The following is a 16321-nucleotide window of genomic DNA, read 5'->3' as shown; positions in this document are numbered from 1 at the left end:
AGTTCATACTCTCCCACTTCCACCAATCATAATCTGGCCGTTTGCTTTGTCCCTGCCCAGGCATGGTCGCTTTAGCCTACCTTGGTGATCATTACGGGAGCAGCTCACTGCAGCAGCACAAGTTTCTTATGGTGTTGTGCTGACCCCAGGCAGGATGCAGTCTGATAGGCAATGAACTTGGACAACTGGCAGGGTAGGGACAAGAGACAGTTGGAGGAGAGAGGAAGAATGAGTTAAGTCTAATACACAAACATAGTATTGGAAGTTACGATGATTTCTGGAGCTGGGACATTGTAAGACAAAGTAGCAGAGTGTCACATTGGGTAAGCTGAATGGCATTGGTGAATATGGAGCAGATGACACTTTAGGAAGGACAGAATTTGGCATCAGGGAGTGGATCCCCAGCCCCCAGGCATTGTTCAGGTCTTTGGGAAGAGAATTGGCAAGGGTGAGGCAAGAATCCAGACCTTGAACGGTCTAGGGGGTATTTTTCACATTATCAGGAGTGTAATATGCAGCCTAGTGGGGTATGCTCAAGGCTAGGCCAGCTATTAGGTGACTCGAGCATCAGGAAGTGGGGCTGGAAATGACTAAATACCCTCTGCCTCTGGCCAAAATTGGTCCTGGTTACTGGGAATAGCAGGGTCTTCAGAGGGAATAAAGGGACCTGTCCAAGTGGTAGGGTATAAGGTGTCAAAAGACGGGAGGCCCAAGTACTAAATGCTTTGGTTGGGGAGTGAAGAGCAGCCTTTAGTGGAGCTCAAGGTTGGGGAGGGTACTTCAAACTGGTATGAATGAGGGAAGCCTTCTTGGAGTAGGCAGCATTTGCCAGTCTTTGATGGATGGTGAAGAAAACAGAATAAGCAAATGCATGTAAATGATCACAACCCTAGGATTATAGCATACTGGGGAAAATAATTTTTTTCTGGTGTACTATGGGCCTCTTCAAGCCACCAAATGTCAATGTGGAAGAAAGTATTAGGTATGCTGTTTGACCCCATGGTTGGTTTGGTTTCCTTCTCCTATTGTAAAGTGATGTAGATTAATTTTAGAAAACAGTACTGAGTTAAACAAAAGAAAAATACAAATTAAATATAATATCAATACTCATGAGTCAGCACTAACAAAATTTTGATGTAATTTTTTTCCAGTCATACAAATACTATTTTTTTTCAAAAATGCAATTGTAGTATTCATTTTCATTCATTCAACAAGTACTCGTGTTGTCCCTCTACCAGGACATATGCAAAACAAGATGGACAAGGACCCAGCCCTCCTTACTGTCTGATGGGGAACAGAAACAGTAAACAGATCACTACAATGCAGTGTGATTGGTTCTGTGCTCAAAGTACAGTGTGCTGGGGCAGGGCACAATAGTTACCTTGTGAAGATCTGTTGGGTCATGGAAGGCTTCTTAGAGAACATGATGGTGAAGAAAGAGACTTGAAGAAGAAAACTTCAGCCACGAGAAGTTCACCGGTGCCTTTAATATAGATCTTTTTGTTTTGTTGTTTTGTTTTTGAGTGACAGAGATCGAGACAAGACAAGTTGAGGAGACCAGGAGAAAACAGAGGCTGCCAGTATGTGATGATTCTTTCATGATGACTGAGATAAGACAGAGAGAGACAAGGCTGGAAGGGGATACAGGTTGAAAGGGAGTTCTGTTTTGTTTTGAAAATGTGAGTCTTCAGTATTTTAAGTGTGGATGGGAAGGAGCCAATAAAAAGAGAGCGGTTGAAAATATACATAGACAATAAATAGAAAAATTAGTGAGGAGTTCCTTAAACAAAGGCAAGAGGAAGAAGTGCAGAGCTTGAGTGGAGGGAATAATCATGGCAAGGGAAGGAGAAGATACCAAGACAGACCATGGGCGCATGTTCTTGGAATTATTGAAGGGCAGTGTCATTCTTGGAGAGCCCTATTAAATGTTGTTAACTTCTCTGTAGTTTGAGAAAGATATCGTATTTAACAATTCCAACACCACCAATGATTTCTGATAACGACAGCATGGGGACCCAATGCTAACTTTTCCAGGAACTCTTTGGAATTACAAGTGGAATGCTAACTGCTGATGGTCTCTGTTCTCTTCCTCCTATCCCCCCACCACCACCCCATCAAGCTAACTGTACTTTCACCACAGGAAACTTCTAAAGATGGGATGACCAGGGTCTACAAGTCATTAGTGACAAACGTCTGCAAAGAAATGTCATGTTACAGCGACTTCCCCTTCCAAGAAGATTATCCCAATTTCATGAAGCAAGAAAAATTTTGGGACTACCTCCAAGAGTTTGCTGAGCATTTTGACCTTCTGAAATACATTCGGTTTAGAGTAAGATACCTTGGGTTATGGAATGTTAATGAGTAGGGGCTGGCACATTTATGGAAGGTTAATGAGTGGGGGCTGGCCCATTCACCAATCTGATGGAAATGGGATACTTAAGTAAACTTCTTCCTGACTTTCTCTCTATATGAATAAGGCAGATAATAATCCTGCTGGTCATGTTTTACTCAAATAAGTCACTAAAATACTGAATTTCCTGGTTCTTCCTCTAAATCCAGACTCTCATTCAGGATAAAATTTAGAATGTTTTTGAGAGGAAAGGAAAAATGGATTTTTTTCATGAAACCCACTGGGAAGAAATGACTAGAAGTCTGAACCACAGATGTTATAATGGGTCAAAACTCATTTTCCTAAATTTTTTCAACATTCAGTGTTGTAATTCATCTCCTTCTCACCAGGAATAAAACCTGAATGTTTCTTCCTTTCAGTGAAGGCATTCAGATGTTTTGGGTCCTAATCTATATGACCACTTTTGAGACTTTGCACAAGTTATTTAACTTCTCTAGGGAAAAGATAAGCCAATGTTAACAGACCTCCTATCATGGGACTGACTTGGCCCACTTGAAATAATAGACATGGTTACCATACGGTCCTTGTATGAGGTCCCAAGATGACTGATGGAAAGCGAGTGTTTGTCTTTTGCTTTCAGACCACAGTGTGCAGCGTAACAAAGCGTCCTGACTTCTCCGAAACTGGTCAGTGGGATATTGTCACAGAGACAGAGGGGAAGCTGGACAGAGCTATCTTTGATGCTGTCATGGTTTGCACTGGACATTTCCTGAATCCCCATTTACCTCTGGAGTCATTTCCTGGTGAGTCATTTCTACCTGAAACCATGCCTACTCTTCTGGGTTCTTCTAGAAGTTACTGATTTGTAATTGGAAATACTTCCTCATGATTATAGACAACTTTATGTTTACCCTCACAAATAATATGTACAAAATAACTTTGAAAGTTATAAAACACTATAGAGGTGTCAGATTTTATTATGTACTTATTAATATAAATGCTGATGTTATCATTTAAGTTTTATAATGCCTGTCTGATTCAAGCTCAGTGATCACATAAGGCTCAAAACTATCCAATAGGTCATGAAAAAAAATAGGCTTTGAATTTTGTCATTAAATTATAGGTCATTTGAATCAGGAGTGACCTGTAATTCAATAACTTAAAGGAAGTGAGAACAAAAGGAAACTTGACAGAATTTTTTTAAAGAAATAGACCAGAAATTATACATACAAAGAAATATTGTCACCCTTCAAAATAGTCATCACAATAATAATCCATCCACTTCTTAAAGCAGGGCTATCCACACAAAGGAGTTTTAGAAATTCCCCTTTGGAAATGCTTTCGATTCAATGGCACATTCTTTTTAATATACTCACAATTGGCAAATCTCCATCTTTTGAAGTCAAGTGAGGATTACTAAAATGTAGTGAAGCTACTCTTCTTCCATTACTCATAAGTGGCCCTAAAGGCAATTGAGTATGAAGTTTTGAAACTTCTTTGAGGAATTAAAAGAACTTTTTTTTTTTTTTTTTTTTTTTTGCGGTATGCGGGCCTCTCACTGTTGTGGCCTCTCCCATTGCGGAGCACAGGCTCCGGACACGCAGGCCTAGCGGCCATGGCTCACGGGCTTAGTTGCTCCGCGGCATGTGGGATCTTCCCGGACCAGAGCACGAACCCGTGTCTCCTGCATCGGCAGGCGGATTCTCAACCACTGCGCCACCAGGGAAGCCCTAAAAGAACTTTTAAGAAACTTTTAAGAACTTTTAAGAAGATGTGAAGGAGAAAGTTTGCAAACCTTAGACAATAAAAAATGAATTATAAATCTTAAAACATAATCTCAAATTAACAAACTATTCTATTTTCAAAATGTGTTAGGGACCGAGGGAGAATTCAGTACATAATTTTACAAAGAAGCAATATTGTAAATGGTGGGTCAGCTTCAGGCTTGCTGCTAGTCTATGGCCTAAATACATAATCACATAGTACTAAAGGAGTATATAACTGCCTCTATAACAATGTTTCTATGAGGAAATGTGTCACAAGTGTCAAATAAGAGATGCTTTTGGAATTAAGTGTCTTGTCAGGTTTGAGGTGGCTAATCCTTTACTCCTAACTACCTTCAGTCCCACTGCGACTGTAACTGAAGAACACTGCTGCAAAAGAGCAATCACGAGCTGAGAGGTGATGACCTTTGTGGCAGCATGACGTGTCCAGACTGGCAGAAGTGGTCCCAAGGAAAGAGACTGGCTAAACATAAACTAGAGTAGCAACATAGTTTTGGATCATCTTGAGAGCAGACATTTCTACATACTTTAATGACCTCAGGGAGGTGGGGGAGGAATCACTGTAGTAGAAATATTGAGGTGCCCCTTTCTGTTATGAATCATGACCTTCTGTAAGCTATTATCCACCATCTGAGAATTGCTTGGAAGAACCTGCTTCCTAAGAAGCAGGTGTGTCCCCCAGACGAAGAAGTATTTCTCCCTCTTAGTTAAGTTATAACCCCAGTTATAAGCCTCAGCAGCCATTCCATCTCAGAGTGCTGGATCCTCCCAGAGCCCATACAGGAATCACGGGATGGGTAGCACAAAGTGCAGTTCTGCAGGTCACCCCTCTTCATTCTTCTCTCTCCCACACTCAGAAGTTGTGTAAGAGTGACTCTCTAAACACACATCATTTGTAATCATTAGTTACAGATTAGTGGTCACAAATGCCTAATTATATTTGATCAATTATTAACAAATGTTCTTAAACTTTGTGAGTGTTATGCATGGACTTCAAGCTCCTGGTTTTCCTTCTAAGGTAGTTGCTAAGCATTTTTCAACACATAACAGTAGGGGAATAAGTATAAGATGAAGAAACCACAATAGCAAACTATTCCAGAGATATTTGCTGACAAGGCAAACTAGGCCCTGTGCCTCCTAGCAGACCGTTTTTTTTTTTTTTCTGAATTAGTAGTTTTGATTTACCAAATAGATTCCTTTGGGGCAGGGGAGGGGGCAAGGCATTATTGACATAATCATTAATTCAGAACTACCTATGCATTCCATACTTTTTCTTGGGTCCCCTGCTCAAATAGGCAATTATGGAGAACCTATTATTTGAAAAGCATTGTGTTAAGTTCATACAAAAATCTATGAACCAAGGTTGAGCCCTCAGGAAGCTTCTCTCCAGCCAAACCTCACTGAATGGGTTGAAGCCCCACTCTCTAATGCATTCGGGGCACATGCTCTTCCCCCTTCTTGAAACCCTCTTAGGGCTTTGCTTTTCAAATTCCTAATCATCTTTCTAATGTCATTCTTTGCAAAAAAAAAATCACCTCCTCCAGGATGACTTCCCTGGCTCAGTCTAGGCTGATGCCCCATTGAAGGCATCATAACACCTCCTGTTCTGGGGGACAGCATAGTATCATGCTTGACAGCTGAGCCCAGAGTCAGATGACCTGACTTCCCATCTGGCTCTGCTACTTACTGTATGGCCTTGGGCAAGTTGCTTAACCTGTGTCTCCACTCTCAGCATTAGTAAAATTGCATCATAATATTGTTCACCCTATGGGATTGTTGTGAGGTTTAAATTAATTAATATGTATAAAGTCCTTAGAAGAATGTCTGGGACTTGCTAGTAAGGTCTGAATAAGCGTTAGTTAGCTATTGTCTGTTTACCTATTTCTCACTTGAGGATGAACTCTTTAAGGGTAGAGACTGCCTTTTATTCTCACATCTCCTAAACCTAAAACCTGAAACAGTGCCTTGGGTTATACAATGTTGAAAGTACAGGTCATGTAATGTAGAGTTATTAACCAACTGTACTTTTTCTTGTAATGTCCCTGCAGGCCTCATTTGCGGGGCTTGTCCTTCTCCTGCCCTTCTTCTCATTTTTATAGCTGAAATGTTCTGTCTCGTGTAATAGTATAAACTGGCAATTACCTGTAATGATGAAGCTTCTCCTCTCCCCCAGCTGGCTCCTGCTTTGTGCTGACAGCCGAAGTGAGCAGAGATGGTGCGCTTGGCTGCTCCCTTCCTCTGCCAGTTCCTCCTCCTGCAGACCTTTCACTCAGCAGCTGCAGTCTCTGGCCCTTCCAGAATTGGAGTCAGGGCAAGGACAAGAAGAAGTAAGGGGCAGGAAAAGTCTTTCTTGACTGGCACCAACCAGATGCTAGTTCTCTCAGGCCTTGGGCGTGTTTAAGATCCATGCTTTGTGGGGTGCTTTCCTAAGCTCTGCTCCAGAGAGACACCCCATGACTAGGGATAGTTCCATGCAGCCCCTGTTGCTACAGACCAAGCACTCTCAGACTGGCCACTTTACAAGTCCCTAAACCCTAGCTCCTCCCCAGGTCATTTCCATAGACTATCTATTAAGGTCTCATTGCCAGTCCAGATGGCTACCTTGTGCAAAGTCCCTTTAAATTGGCATCAGACAGGCTCTCTCCTACATGGCTTTCATCTGGTCCACATGAGACATGTATTCCACACTGTCAGCAGTAGATGAAAAACTTGCTACTGGTGCAGCCACCCCTTTCAGGCAGTTCCAGTCACAGCCTTTCAAGCGTGGATCACACACCAGTCTCTGTGCTCCATAGACTCCAAGGGTCGAGGTCTTGCAGGGGTTTCCCAGAAGCCCCTCAAATATGGCTTCGGGGCAAGGAGACAAAAAATGCAACGGCACTTTAAAATCCTTTCCTGAAAGTCTCCAATTTCCAACCTCTGGCCACTTTGACTTCAATCCCTAAAAGTAAGTGAGAGGCAAAGGATCACAAAACTGGTCTGCATACACCTTCTTTGCAAATTCTGCCTAGTGGGTTTAGCACCTCCCTAGGAATGTGGCAACTATTTGTTGCCAAATTTAGTGCATTTAGTTTTCAGCTTTGGGGGCCTCAGCAGACAAAGAGTCCTATTAGAACATTGTGTTATATATAGTAGCTCTTCAATAAATGTTATTGAGTAAATGAATGAATCAGTGACTGTCTGGTAGGAGAATGATAGGTTCCAGGAGACAGTTTCATCTTTTTACATTAAAATTGCAAAAGTACTTGAAGTATTGGGGTGAGAGGCTGAGGAACCCTCTAAAGTGCAGCGCCTCCCTTTCCGATTCATTCAGTGCTTCATCTCACCGGTCATGGGGTCCAAAGGTGGCTGGCCCCATCGCTGTTTGTTTCCTCTGCCACCTCTCATTGCTGAAGCTGTTACCACCGACCCTTTCCAGCTGGTCCCCAACAAGGGTCCTCCTGCCCGGTGCTGTTCCAGCCAAGAGACCAAATTTGGTTCCGAAGCAGAGGAAAGCTTTATTCTTTGATCAGAGAGTGGACAGGTGCAAGATCTGGGTCTAGAGCAGGCGCTCCCCAGGAAAGGACGCGGTGGGGCTGCTTTGCAGGGTTCTGTCAGCAGGGAGGGGGCAGAGTTCTGGCAAGACAGGCACAGGCTCACACTCCAGATAGAGGTTTGGACCCAGAGACTGCATGCAGCCCATCACCGCCACCGCCTTCAACTGAGGGTCGCGCGCTGCGCTTCCGCACACTCCCCCGAGCTGAGGCGTCAACGCAGCCGTTTCACACTAGGAACTCAGGTCTGAAGGACCGGGAGCGAGGCCTCTGCACGCAGCACCCTGTGAGCAAGGGACACTAGTTTAAGCACAAAGGAAAAGACAAAAAAGGTTAAACTTTATCTTATTACCCAGACTAGGCTCTGCTGGTGACAAATCCCTCCTGCTTTTGTCCTGCTCCTCATTCTTGAGGGGTGCTATGGGGTGCAGATCCATCTTTTGTACCCCCCGGAAGAGGACCAGACTTCTTCCCAGATGCCTTTAGATATGTTTGATGGTCACCAGGCCTCAACCCTAACTGTTCATATTGCTGAGCGACCATCATTTGTCTAACCCTTTGGAGACAAAGGACACCAGATAATTTAAGATACATGGCCCAAATATTAGCAAGAACAAGTTTTTCCTAAAAATGCAGGTATCTAGGTCTTTTGCCTGTAGGCAAACGTGCCCTGATATGGAGGCTCACTGCAGTGGCCCAAGTATCCCTGGTCACACTTTGTTGTTTTTTTGGAAGGAAAGCTTCAGGTCAGAGAGAGGTTCGCATGAGTCAGGGGGGGTCTAAGGCCCCAGGTTGTCTCTCCAGAGGTAGGGTTTAGGGTCCTCTTCACTCAAGGGTGATGTGCCCACAGAGCGATCCCTGCAATGTCAGGGCAGAGTAGGTGGTTAGGGTCACCGAGTGGGGTCCGTTCCCATTAGGACTGAGCTGGTCTTGCAGGCTGCTGGTTTTCCAGGTTTTTAGGTGTCCTCCCCAGTCTCCTGGCCAGAATGGGTGGAGGGCCAGGTTAGTGGGTGCAGGCAGCACCTGGTTACCATATTCCATGAAAGCTTTCATAGTTTCTCCTCCCTGGAGGGCACACTTGAGTTGTTCTATTTCAAGTTAAGATGTCCCTTCTCTCGGGCTCGGGTAGTGGCTGTACCATAGATGAGTTCAAATGCACTTAATTTTCACTTATCCCTTGGGGCTAATCACATGCGGAGCCGGGCAATTGGAAGCAACTTAATCCAGTCGTCTTAAGTTTCTGGACATAGCTTGGCTAAGGCCCATTTCAAAGTCTGATTGGAGCTTTCTACTCTCCCCAACAATTGAGGTCTCTAGGCTGAGTGCAGGGTCTGCCCACCGTGCTCGTTATTCCCTTCATCACTTGAGACACGAATGCTGGACCATTATTACTTTGTAGGGACCCTGGAAGCCCAAACCTGGAATTATTTCTGTTAGTAACGTTTCTATACACCCAGAAAAAGAGTCTACTAGCACCAAGAGATACCTGAAATTGCCAGGTACTCTCGCCATGTCAGTGAAATCAGTCTGCTAGTCTTCCCCAGGATATGTCCCTCTGGTCTGAATGGGCCTTACCTGGGGCCTCTAGGGGGTCTGGTGTTGGAGTTGTTCATTGTGCAGATGGGGCATGTTTCAACTATCTGACGGATTATACTTTTCATGCCAGGTGTTACCATGACCTCAACTAGCCAATTATATACCTGTAGTGAGTTCCTTGATGAGCCTCCCTGATGGCTTGACAAGCTGCAGTTTGGGTGAAGAAGTATTGCCCGTGTTCATTAACTAGCCACCCATGGCCTCCTAGATCTCTATCGAAGCCCCATTTTCAGGCTCTGTTTAATTGTCCTTTGTGCATATGAGGAATAATTGGATGGATCTGGCCTTTGAGATATAAGGGGTAGTTGCCAAGTTACTGGTTCTAGGGCTACCCTTTCAGCAGTTGCATTGGCCTTGTTGTTTCCCTTTATTACTTCTGCATCCTTGTCTTGGTGACCCCTACAATGAATCACTCACCTTTTTTGGAAGCTGTACTGCTTCTAAGAGCTTCAGTATATTTAAGCTGTGTTTCACCTGTTTATTCTCCACAGAAGGCATACTTCTTTCCTTCCAAATAGCCCTGTGTGTGAAGGATGGCATATCCTGGGAATCTGTGTAAACATCTGTGTAAAATCTTCCCTGTCTAAGATTCAGGTGAAGACTATCAGCTAGGCCTTTTGGACAGAAGTCCCTGGGGGTAGGCTTCTTGCTTCTATGACTTAGGTCTGGGAGGTCACTGCCTATCCTGCCAGCCTTTTTCTTTCTCTCATAAAACTGCTCCCATCTGTGAATCATTCCTCTTCGGTGTTTGGGAGAGGCTAACTTCCTAGGTCAAGGTGACTGGAATAGATCGTGTCTATGGCTTCTATATAATCATGCTCCAAGGGCCCTATTTCTGCGGGTAGCAGGATTTAGCCTGTGACAGTTTTTTTATGGTAACACTGGGTTGTCTAAAGGCATAGCCTGAACTTGAATCGACTTTCTGGGCGTTAGCCATTCTGTTCCCTTAGAACTTAACTGAAGCCTGAACCCGGTGTGGAGTCCATATAGTGATTGGCTGACCAAATGTTAACTTTTCAGCCTCCTTTAGCAGGGTTGTAGTAACTGCTATTGCTGGTAGACAAGGAGGCCATCCCTTAGCAGTTTGATCTAATTGTTTGGAGAAATAAGCAACCACCTGAGTAAGGGGTCCCATTTTTTGAGCTAATACCCCAAGGGCGATTCCCTTTCTTTTATGAATGTAAAGGTCAAAGGGTTTAGCTAAATTTTGGAGGGCCAGGAGAGGAGTCTGAAGTAACTGCTTTATCAGTTCTTGAAAGGCCCCTTCACATTCTGAATTCCATTCAAAAGGATCATTATCGTTTCTTCTCAACTTTTCATACAGAGTCCCAGCTATTAAACCATAGTTAGGGATCCAGATGTGGCAAAACCTGGCCATCCCCAGGAAACCCCTAAGCTGTCTTTAAGTTTTAGGAGGGGAGAGGCAGCAAATGACTTCTTTCCTTTCCTGGGGTATGCTTCTCTTACCTTCTGTGAGAATGAAGCCTAGGTAGGTCACCCTAGTTTGTGGTGTTTGAACCTTTTTCTTGGATACCTTATATCCTTTATCTGCTAGGTTGTTCAGGGTGGTTACAGTATTTTTGTCAGAGGCCTCCTTAGTAAGGCTGGCAATCAGAATTTCGTCTACATACTGGAGGAGGGTTCCCTCCTCCAGATGTAGATCTTTTAGGTCTTTAGCTAAAGTTGCCCCAAAGACGATGGGAGGATTTTTCAACCCTTGAGGCAGGACTCTCCAGCAGTATTGTTGTTTTTGTTGCATGTTTGGGTCCTGCCATGCAAAAGCAAAAATTTCTTGTGGCTCTGTGGTTAATGGAATACGGAAGAAGACATCTTTTAAATCTGATACACAGCCCCAGGTCCTGGTGGACGGTAGAGTGGCCAGCAGCGTGTAGGATTAGACACTACTGGGTGTATATCTTCAGTGGCTTCATTGACTGCCCTGAGGTCCTGTACCATCTGGTATTTCCCATTGGGTTTCTTTACGGGGGGAATGGAGGTATTACAGGCTGACTGACATGGTCTAATAAGGCCCTGGTCAGTTAGGCCCTGTGACATGGGCAGTTCCCAACAAGACCTCCCAGCAGAGTGTGTACTGTTTTCTATTGGGCCATGTATGTACAGATTTTAGAGGGACTATCATGGGACTGGCTCCTACACCTCCTCCCACCCATCCCTGGGCCCAGACCTCGACATTTATTCCAGGGAGATCAACTTGCTCTGTCTGGGGAGGTTTGTCCTCAGCCATTAACATTATCATCTTGTGCCCTTTGTCTAAGGGGACACCAGTCTCCAATTTGTCTCCCATTAGGTGTATAGTAGCTCCCAAGATATCTCTTCCTAGCAGAGGTATGGGGCACTCGGGAACATGCAGGAAGGAATGGGTGAGCCTATGTTTGTCCAGTTTACATTCCGATGGTTCTGTGAACGCCCGTTCTTGAACCTTCCCTGAGACCCCCATAATTTTACAACTCTTGTGACTGAGTTTACCTTATCTGGTGTTCAGAACTGAGTAAGTGGCATGAGTGTCAACTAAGAATTCAACAGGCTTTCCCCCCATGTCCCATATTAGCTGGGGTTCCTAGGGGTCAATTGGTGTGCCAGCTTAGCAGTGCCCTGGCCCCATCAGGCATTCCCTGATGGCATTCCCTTCCAATGACTCAGGGTAGGTGGTACTATAGATTCAGAGGCATTTCCTGAATGCACTTCTGCACCTGGTCTGATGAGCTGAAGTGTCAGGCACAGCCATTTCACACTAGGAACTCTGGTCTGAAATGTTGGGTACAAGGCCTCTTCACATGGTATCCAATGAGCAGGTGAAACTAGAGTAAGTACAAAGGAAAAGAAAAAGGTTAGACTTTATTACCCAGATTCTACTTTTATTTCTGGGAATTGTTAATGGACTTTGCCAGTGACACAGCCACCACTGTAAATAGCTCTGCTTCCACTGTTACTACCATTCTTAGTTTATATGAATCCATGGTTTATGTCTGTTATATATGCCAAGGAGATAATTACCAAAAAACAAAAAAATCAAGAAGAGAAATATTTGGTAGCCCTTTTCATATATAGTATATCAATATCGTAATAGTGATACTTCCATTGACAGAGTGTTAGGAGCTTGAAAGATCAGTCAGAAATACAAATATAAGTAACAAAAGAATAAAGTATAAATAAGCATAAACTATAATAAGGCATTAAGCATATAATAAGACACAAAGTAAAATAAGCATGAAGTAACAAGCCTAATTCACAAGAATAATACTTTATTTACATGAGAACATGCCACACAATTTCTTTTTGTAAAAAAGAAAATTTCTTAATTCAATTTGAAAACATATTATATATAAAAATCACATTCTGATAGAATATGTCTATTGGGTAAAGTAACATGCATCAACAATCTACTTCTTGTCTAGGATGTCAGGTCATGCATGAGATGTTTCTTATTATTGTCTGCAGTAAGCTTGATTTCCCTAAGTAATTGCTTTAAAATGGAACACGCATGAAATATAAGTTCTCCTATGTTTTTAACAAGGCATGTTGTACTAAATCAGTATCTGGGCTTACAGCATCCAGTGGGATAGGGGATGATATACTGGTTCTACTTCCTGCAAATGGGAGCAGGAGCAAAGGGCTGCCATATTTCTGGGACTTCCCTTTTCCCACAGACCCTATGCCTGCCAACTAAGGAATTATAACTCTAGATATTTCTTATCCCTCTCTCCCCTCAGGAATCCATAAGTTTAAAGGCCAGATCCTGCACAGTCAAGAGTACAAGGTCCCAACAGGCTTTCAGGACAAACGCGTTTTAGTGATCGGTCTTGGGAACACTGGAGGGGACATTGCAGTGGAGCTCAGTCGAACCGCAGCTCAGGTACACCATCTCTGAATCTGCACTCCCACCCCCAGCATCATTTCTGGTGTCTGGAGAGTGGTATTCAAGATTATAAAACACACTGGCCAATCGCTAAATTATGTGGACACAGGGTGAGTGAAAAAAAGATCTTGAAGATCCTTAAAGCCTCTCATAACGCACACTTTACAGAACTGAACCATCTCCAAGAAGGGTCTAAGAAAATTGTGTGGATGCCAGACCACTAAGTATTTTTCAGACGTACTCCTGGAACAAGATCAAATGAGCAAATTGTTCTACCCATGCCAACTGTCTTTCTTTCACGCTCTCTCTCTGTAATTCTGGAAAAACCCCCATGTAAAAAGAGAAAGGAGAGGTTGTTTTCTGAACATCTCCAAGTTTTCAATTAGGAGTCAGATTTGTACTTCGTTTTGAGGTAAAAGCACCTGTTACTTTGCCCAAGAAGTATGCATAATGATTTTAGAAATTCCAAGCATAGATTCACAAATTAGAAATCTATTCCACTTTATCATAAATTATAGGACAATGATTAGATTTAAAAATAATAGATTTTTATTTAATTTAGTTAAAATTGCCTTCTCAAAACCTCACTTTCAATCCTATATTATCTACATGTAAAAAATTGCCAGCTCAATAGCACATGTCTACTAGTACTATAATTCTTTAAACATGATGAAAATACTTAACCTATACATAGATCAGGTCAAAGTGATTTACGAAAATAATGACAGCAGTGGGAAGAGCTAGTCATTTGTAGATCTAGGTACAACTTCACCAGTCCTCTGTTGTTATAAGACCAGAATGTTATAAATCGTTTGAAACATATTGAAGAAAAATACTACAAAAATGATGCACATGTATTTATCCTTATTGCCTTACTCTTTAGGTTCTTCTCAGTACTAGAACTGGTACCTGGGTCATTAGCCGCTCTTCAGATGGGGGCTACCCACTTAATATGATGGCTACAAGACGACACCATAATTTTACTGCACAAGTTCTGCCTTCATGTGTACTAAAGTGGAGTCAAGAGAGGGGCTTGAATAAAAGATTTGACCATACGAATTATGGACTAAATATTACTAAGGGGTACTTATATTTTTATTTAATGGTAAAGTTATTTAATCAATATTTCTCATTCTATTTTATTCAGAACTCAAAATGTTCAATAATTGTGACATTGCCTTTGTTTATCCTGTTCTAAGCTTATTCTTTTAAGACAATGTCTATCAGTACCACAGAAGTTCTTGAAATAGGAGTACTCTTTGTCTGGTAGCAAAATAGTAATTGATGAGGCTAGAAGAAAATGAAGGATGGAAACTTTATTTCCAGTTTGAAAATTAGGAAGTTTAAATTGACCTTGAGGGTTCACAGGATGGCTGCCATCCACAAATAGAATATTTGCAGCACCAGTGAGTGCAGATGGCCAGCTCTCACTAAACTTTAATAAATGTCTACTCTGGCTGAATGATTAGAGGTATGAATTGCCAATAGGAATTCCTAGAGTTATATATTTTAATACACATCTATATAGAGCTACACATTGGCAAGGAAAAGGAAAACTTTGAAATGCATGTAAAGTCATTAAATGTTATTTTTATTATATGCATGACTCAAATATTTTTTCTTTGTAAGACCACTTTCAACTTACGAAGAAAATTAATAACAATGAATGATTCAATATGTAAATTTTATAGACATTATGTCTGCTGCAATTAGGTAGAATGATGATCATAATGAAAATCTATCAATAGATTCAATTTTTTTAATCCAAAAATTTTTTTGTAATTTCCTCTTTGCCAAATGCCAATCCTTTGAGGCCTGGGTGATGTGGACCCAAAACTGATTATCAAATGGATTGTTGTGTACTTGATCCTGACATTGCTCCAGAAATTAAATCCAAGAGAAAGAGAATTTTAAACCCCACAGGAAAGAGTAGGTTTAGTCATTTTCTACATGCCTTCTACTGGGAGCAGGAAAACAAAAGATGTTATAGAAACAGTAAGCCAGATAGACAACTTTGAATTAGACATTGGTCAATTTACTCCCTTGATGTGGCAGATATTTTGAATTGACTAAATAAATCATTTACTGAGTGTCTTATAAATATAACCACAGTGAATAATTTTCTCCTCTGTGTTAAAGGAAAAAAACAAAAAAAATTGTGAATGATGAGCTGCCAACCTGTATCCTCTGTGGGACAGTCACTATGAAAACTAGCGTGAAGGAGTTTACAGAAACCTCTGCTCTCTTTGAAGACGGGACAGTGGAAGAAAACATCGATGTTGTGATCTTCACTACAGGATACACCTTTTCTTTTCCCTTTCTGGAAGAACCTCTCAAAAGCCTTTGTACAAAGAAGATATTCCTGTATAAGCTGGTCTTTCCCTCAAACCTAGAGAGGACATCACTGGCTATGATTGGCTTCATCAGCCTTACAGGATCCATCTTAGCAGGCACAGAGCTCCAAGCACGATGGGCCACAAGAGTATTCAAAGGTACCTGGACTCTATTTAAAGCCCTATGTGAACAAATGAGTCTTGAAACCAGTCCCCTGAGATTTAGCTAAAATCAAACCAATGTGAGCTAAAGTAACATAAAACATCCAAAATAATTTTAGTGAAGAATTAATTTTATATATGTGTAATATTATGGTGGGTGTGCTTATGTCATTAACGTGACTGAGTGGAAAAAGAGGCTTTGACTCTGTGGACAGAATAAATTTGGGCAACAAAATAAAATCACATTTCTCAGAGTAACTGAAAATATTAGAAGCTTCAGGATCCTGTTTTCTACTACTCTAGTCAAAGCAAGTCTAGTTTAGTCCATTTACTCCTAAGTCTTTCCATTTATGACTATCAGTAGAGTTTTATATTGCTTCCTAAGAAAGACATTGAAATAATATACACTGTGAATAAAATTGGGGTCTAAGGAGATAGTGACTTTAAGCAATGCCCATAAAAACACTGCAGACACTGGACACAGATTGCTATCAGTTATCACTGTAAGAGCAGAGGTGATAGAGTCAGGGCTACTGGGGTCCAATCCCAACTCATTAGCTTTGCAAGGACCCCTTTAAATCTCAGTCCCTTTGTCTGTAAAATGAGAGTAATAAAACCTGTTCACAAAGGTTTTGTAAAATGAATAACGTCTACAAAGCAATTAGTACAGTTCTTGGCACAGAGTA

The 16321-nt window shown here is 42.0% G+C and overlaps 1 protein-coding gene and 1 long non-coding RNA gene across 3 annotated transcripts in view; one reads left to right on the top strand and one right to left on the bottom strand.

Annotated features, from left to right (window-relative positions):
* LOC131765786 (uncharacterized) overlaps positions 1-16321 on the bottom strand; it is a 307154-nt gene that overhangs the window by 216179 nt on the left and 74654 nt on the right. The window contains exons 5-6 of the long non-coding RNA XR_010840245.1: positions 11975-12082; positions 6277-7951 (exon numbers count right to left, since the gene is read on the bottom strand). This is a non-coding gene — a long non-coding RNA (uncharacterized lncRNA). The remainder of the gene's footprint in view (positions 1-6276; positions 7952-11974; positions 12083-16321) is intronic.
* The window catches only part of FMO4 (flavin containing dimethylaniline monoxygenase 4), a 31648-nt gene that overhangs the window by 3722 nt on the left and 11605 nt on the right, over positions 1-16321 (top strand). The window contains exons 1-6 of one of the 2 annotated variants that reach the window (XM_067031749.1): positions 4-1580; positions 2141-2329; positions 2991-3153; positions 12995-13137; positions 14024-14223; positions 15280-15632. In XM_067031749.1, coding sequence (XP_066887850.1) covers positions 2159-2329; positions 2991-3153; positions 12995-13137; positions 14024-14223; positions 15280-15632 — 1030 coding nt within the window. In that variant the 5' untranslated portion in view covers positions 4-1580; positions 2141-2158. Of the gene's footprint in view, positions 1-3; positions 1581-2140; positions 2330-2990; positions 3154-12994; positions 13138-14023; positions 14224-15279; positions 15633-16321 lie in introns of those variants that run through there. The other variant, XM_059079563.2, reaches the window with a different exon arrangement.

The sequence above is a fragment of the Kogia breviceps genome, chromosome 1, assembly GCF_026419965.1.
Source record: "Kogia breviceps isolate mKogBre1 chromosome 1, mKogBre1 haplotype 1, whole genome shotgun sequence".
Lineage (NCBI taxonomy): Eukaryota > Metazoa > Chordata > Mammalia > Artiodactyla > Physeteridae > Kogia > Kogia breviceps.
Note: the sequence above shows the minus strand (reverse complement) of the source record. Positions and strands in the feature narration are given on the sequence as shown.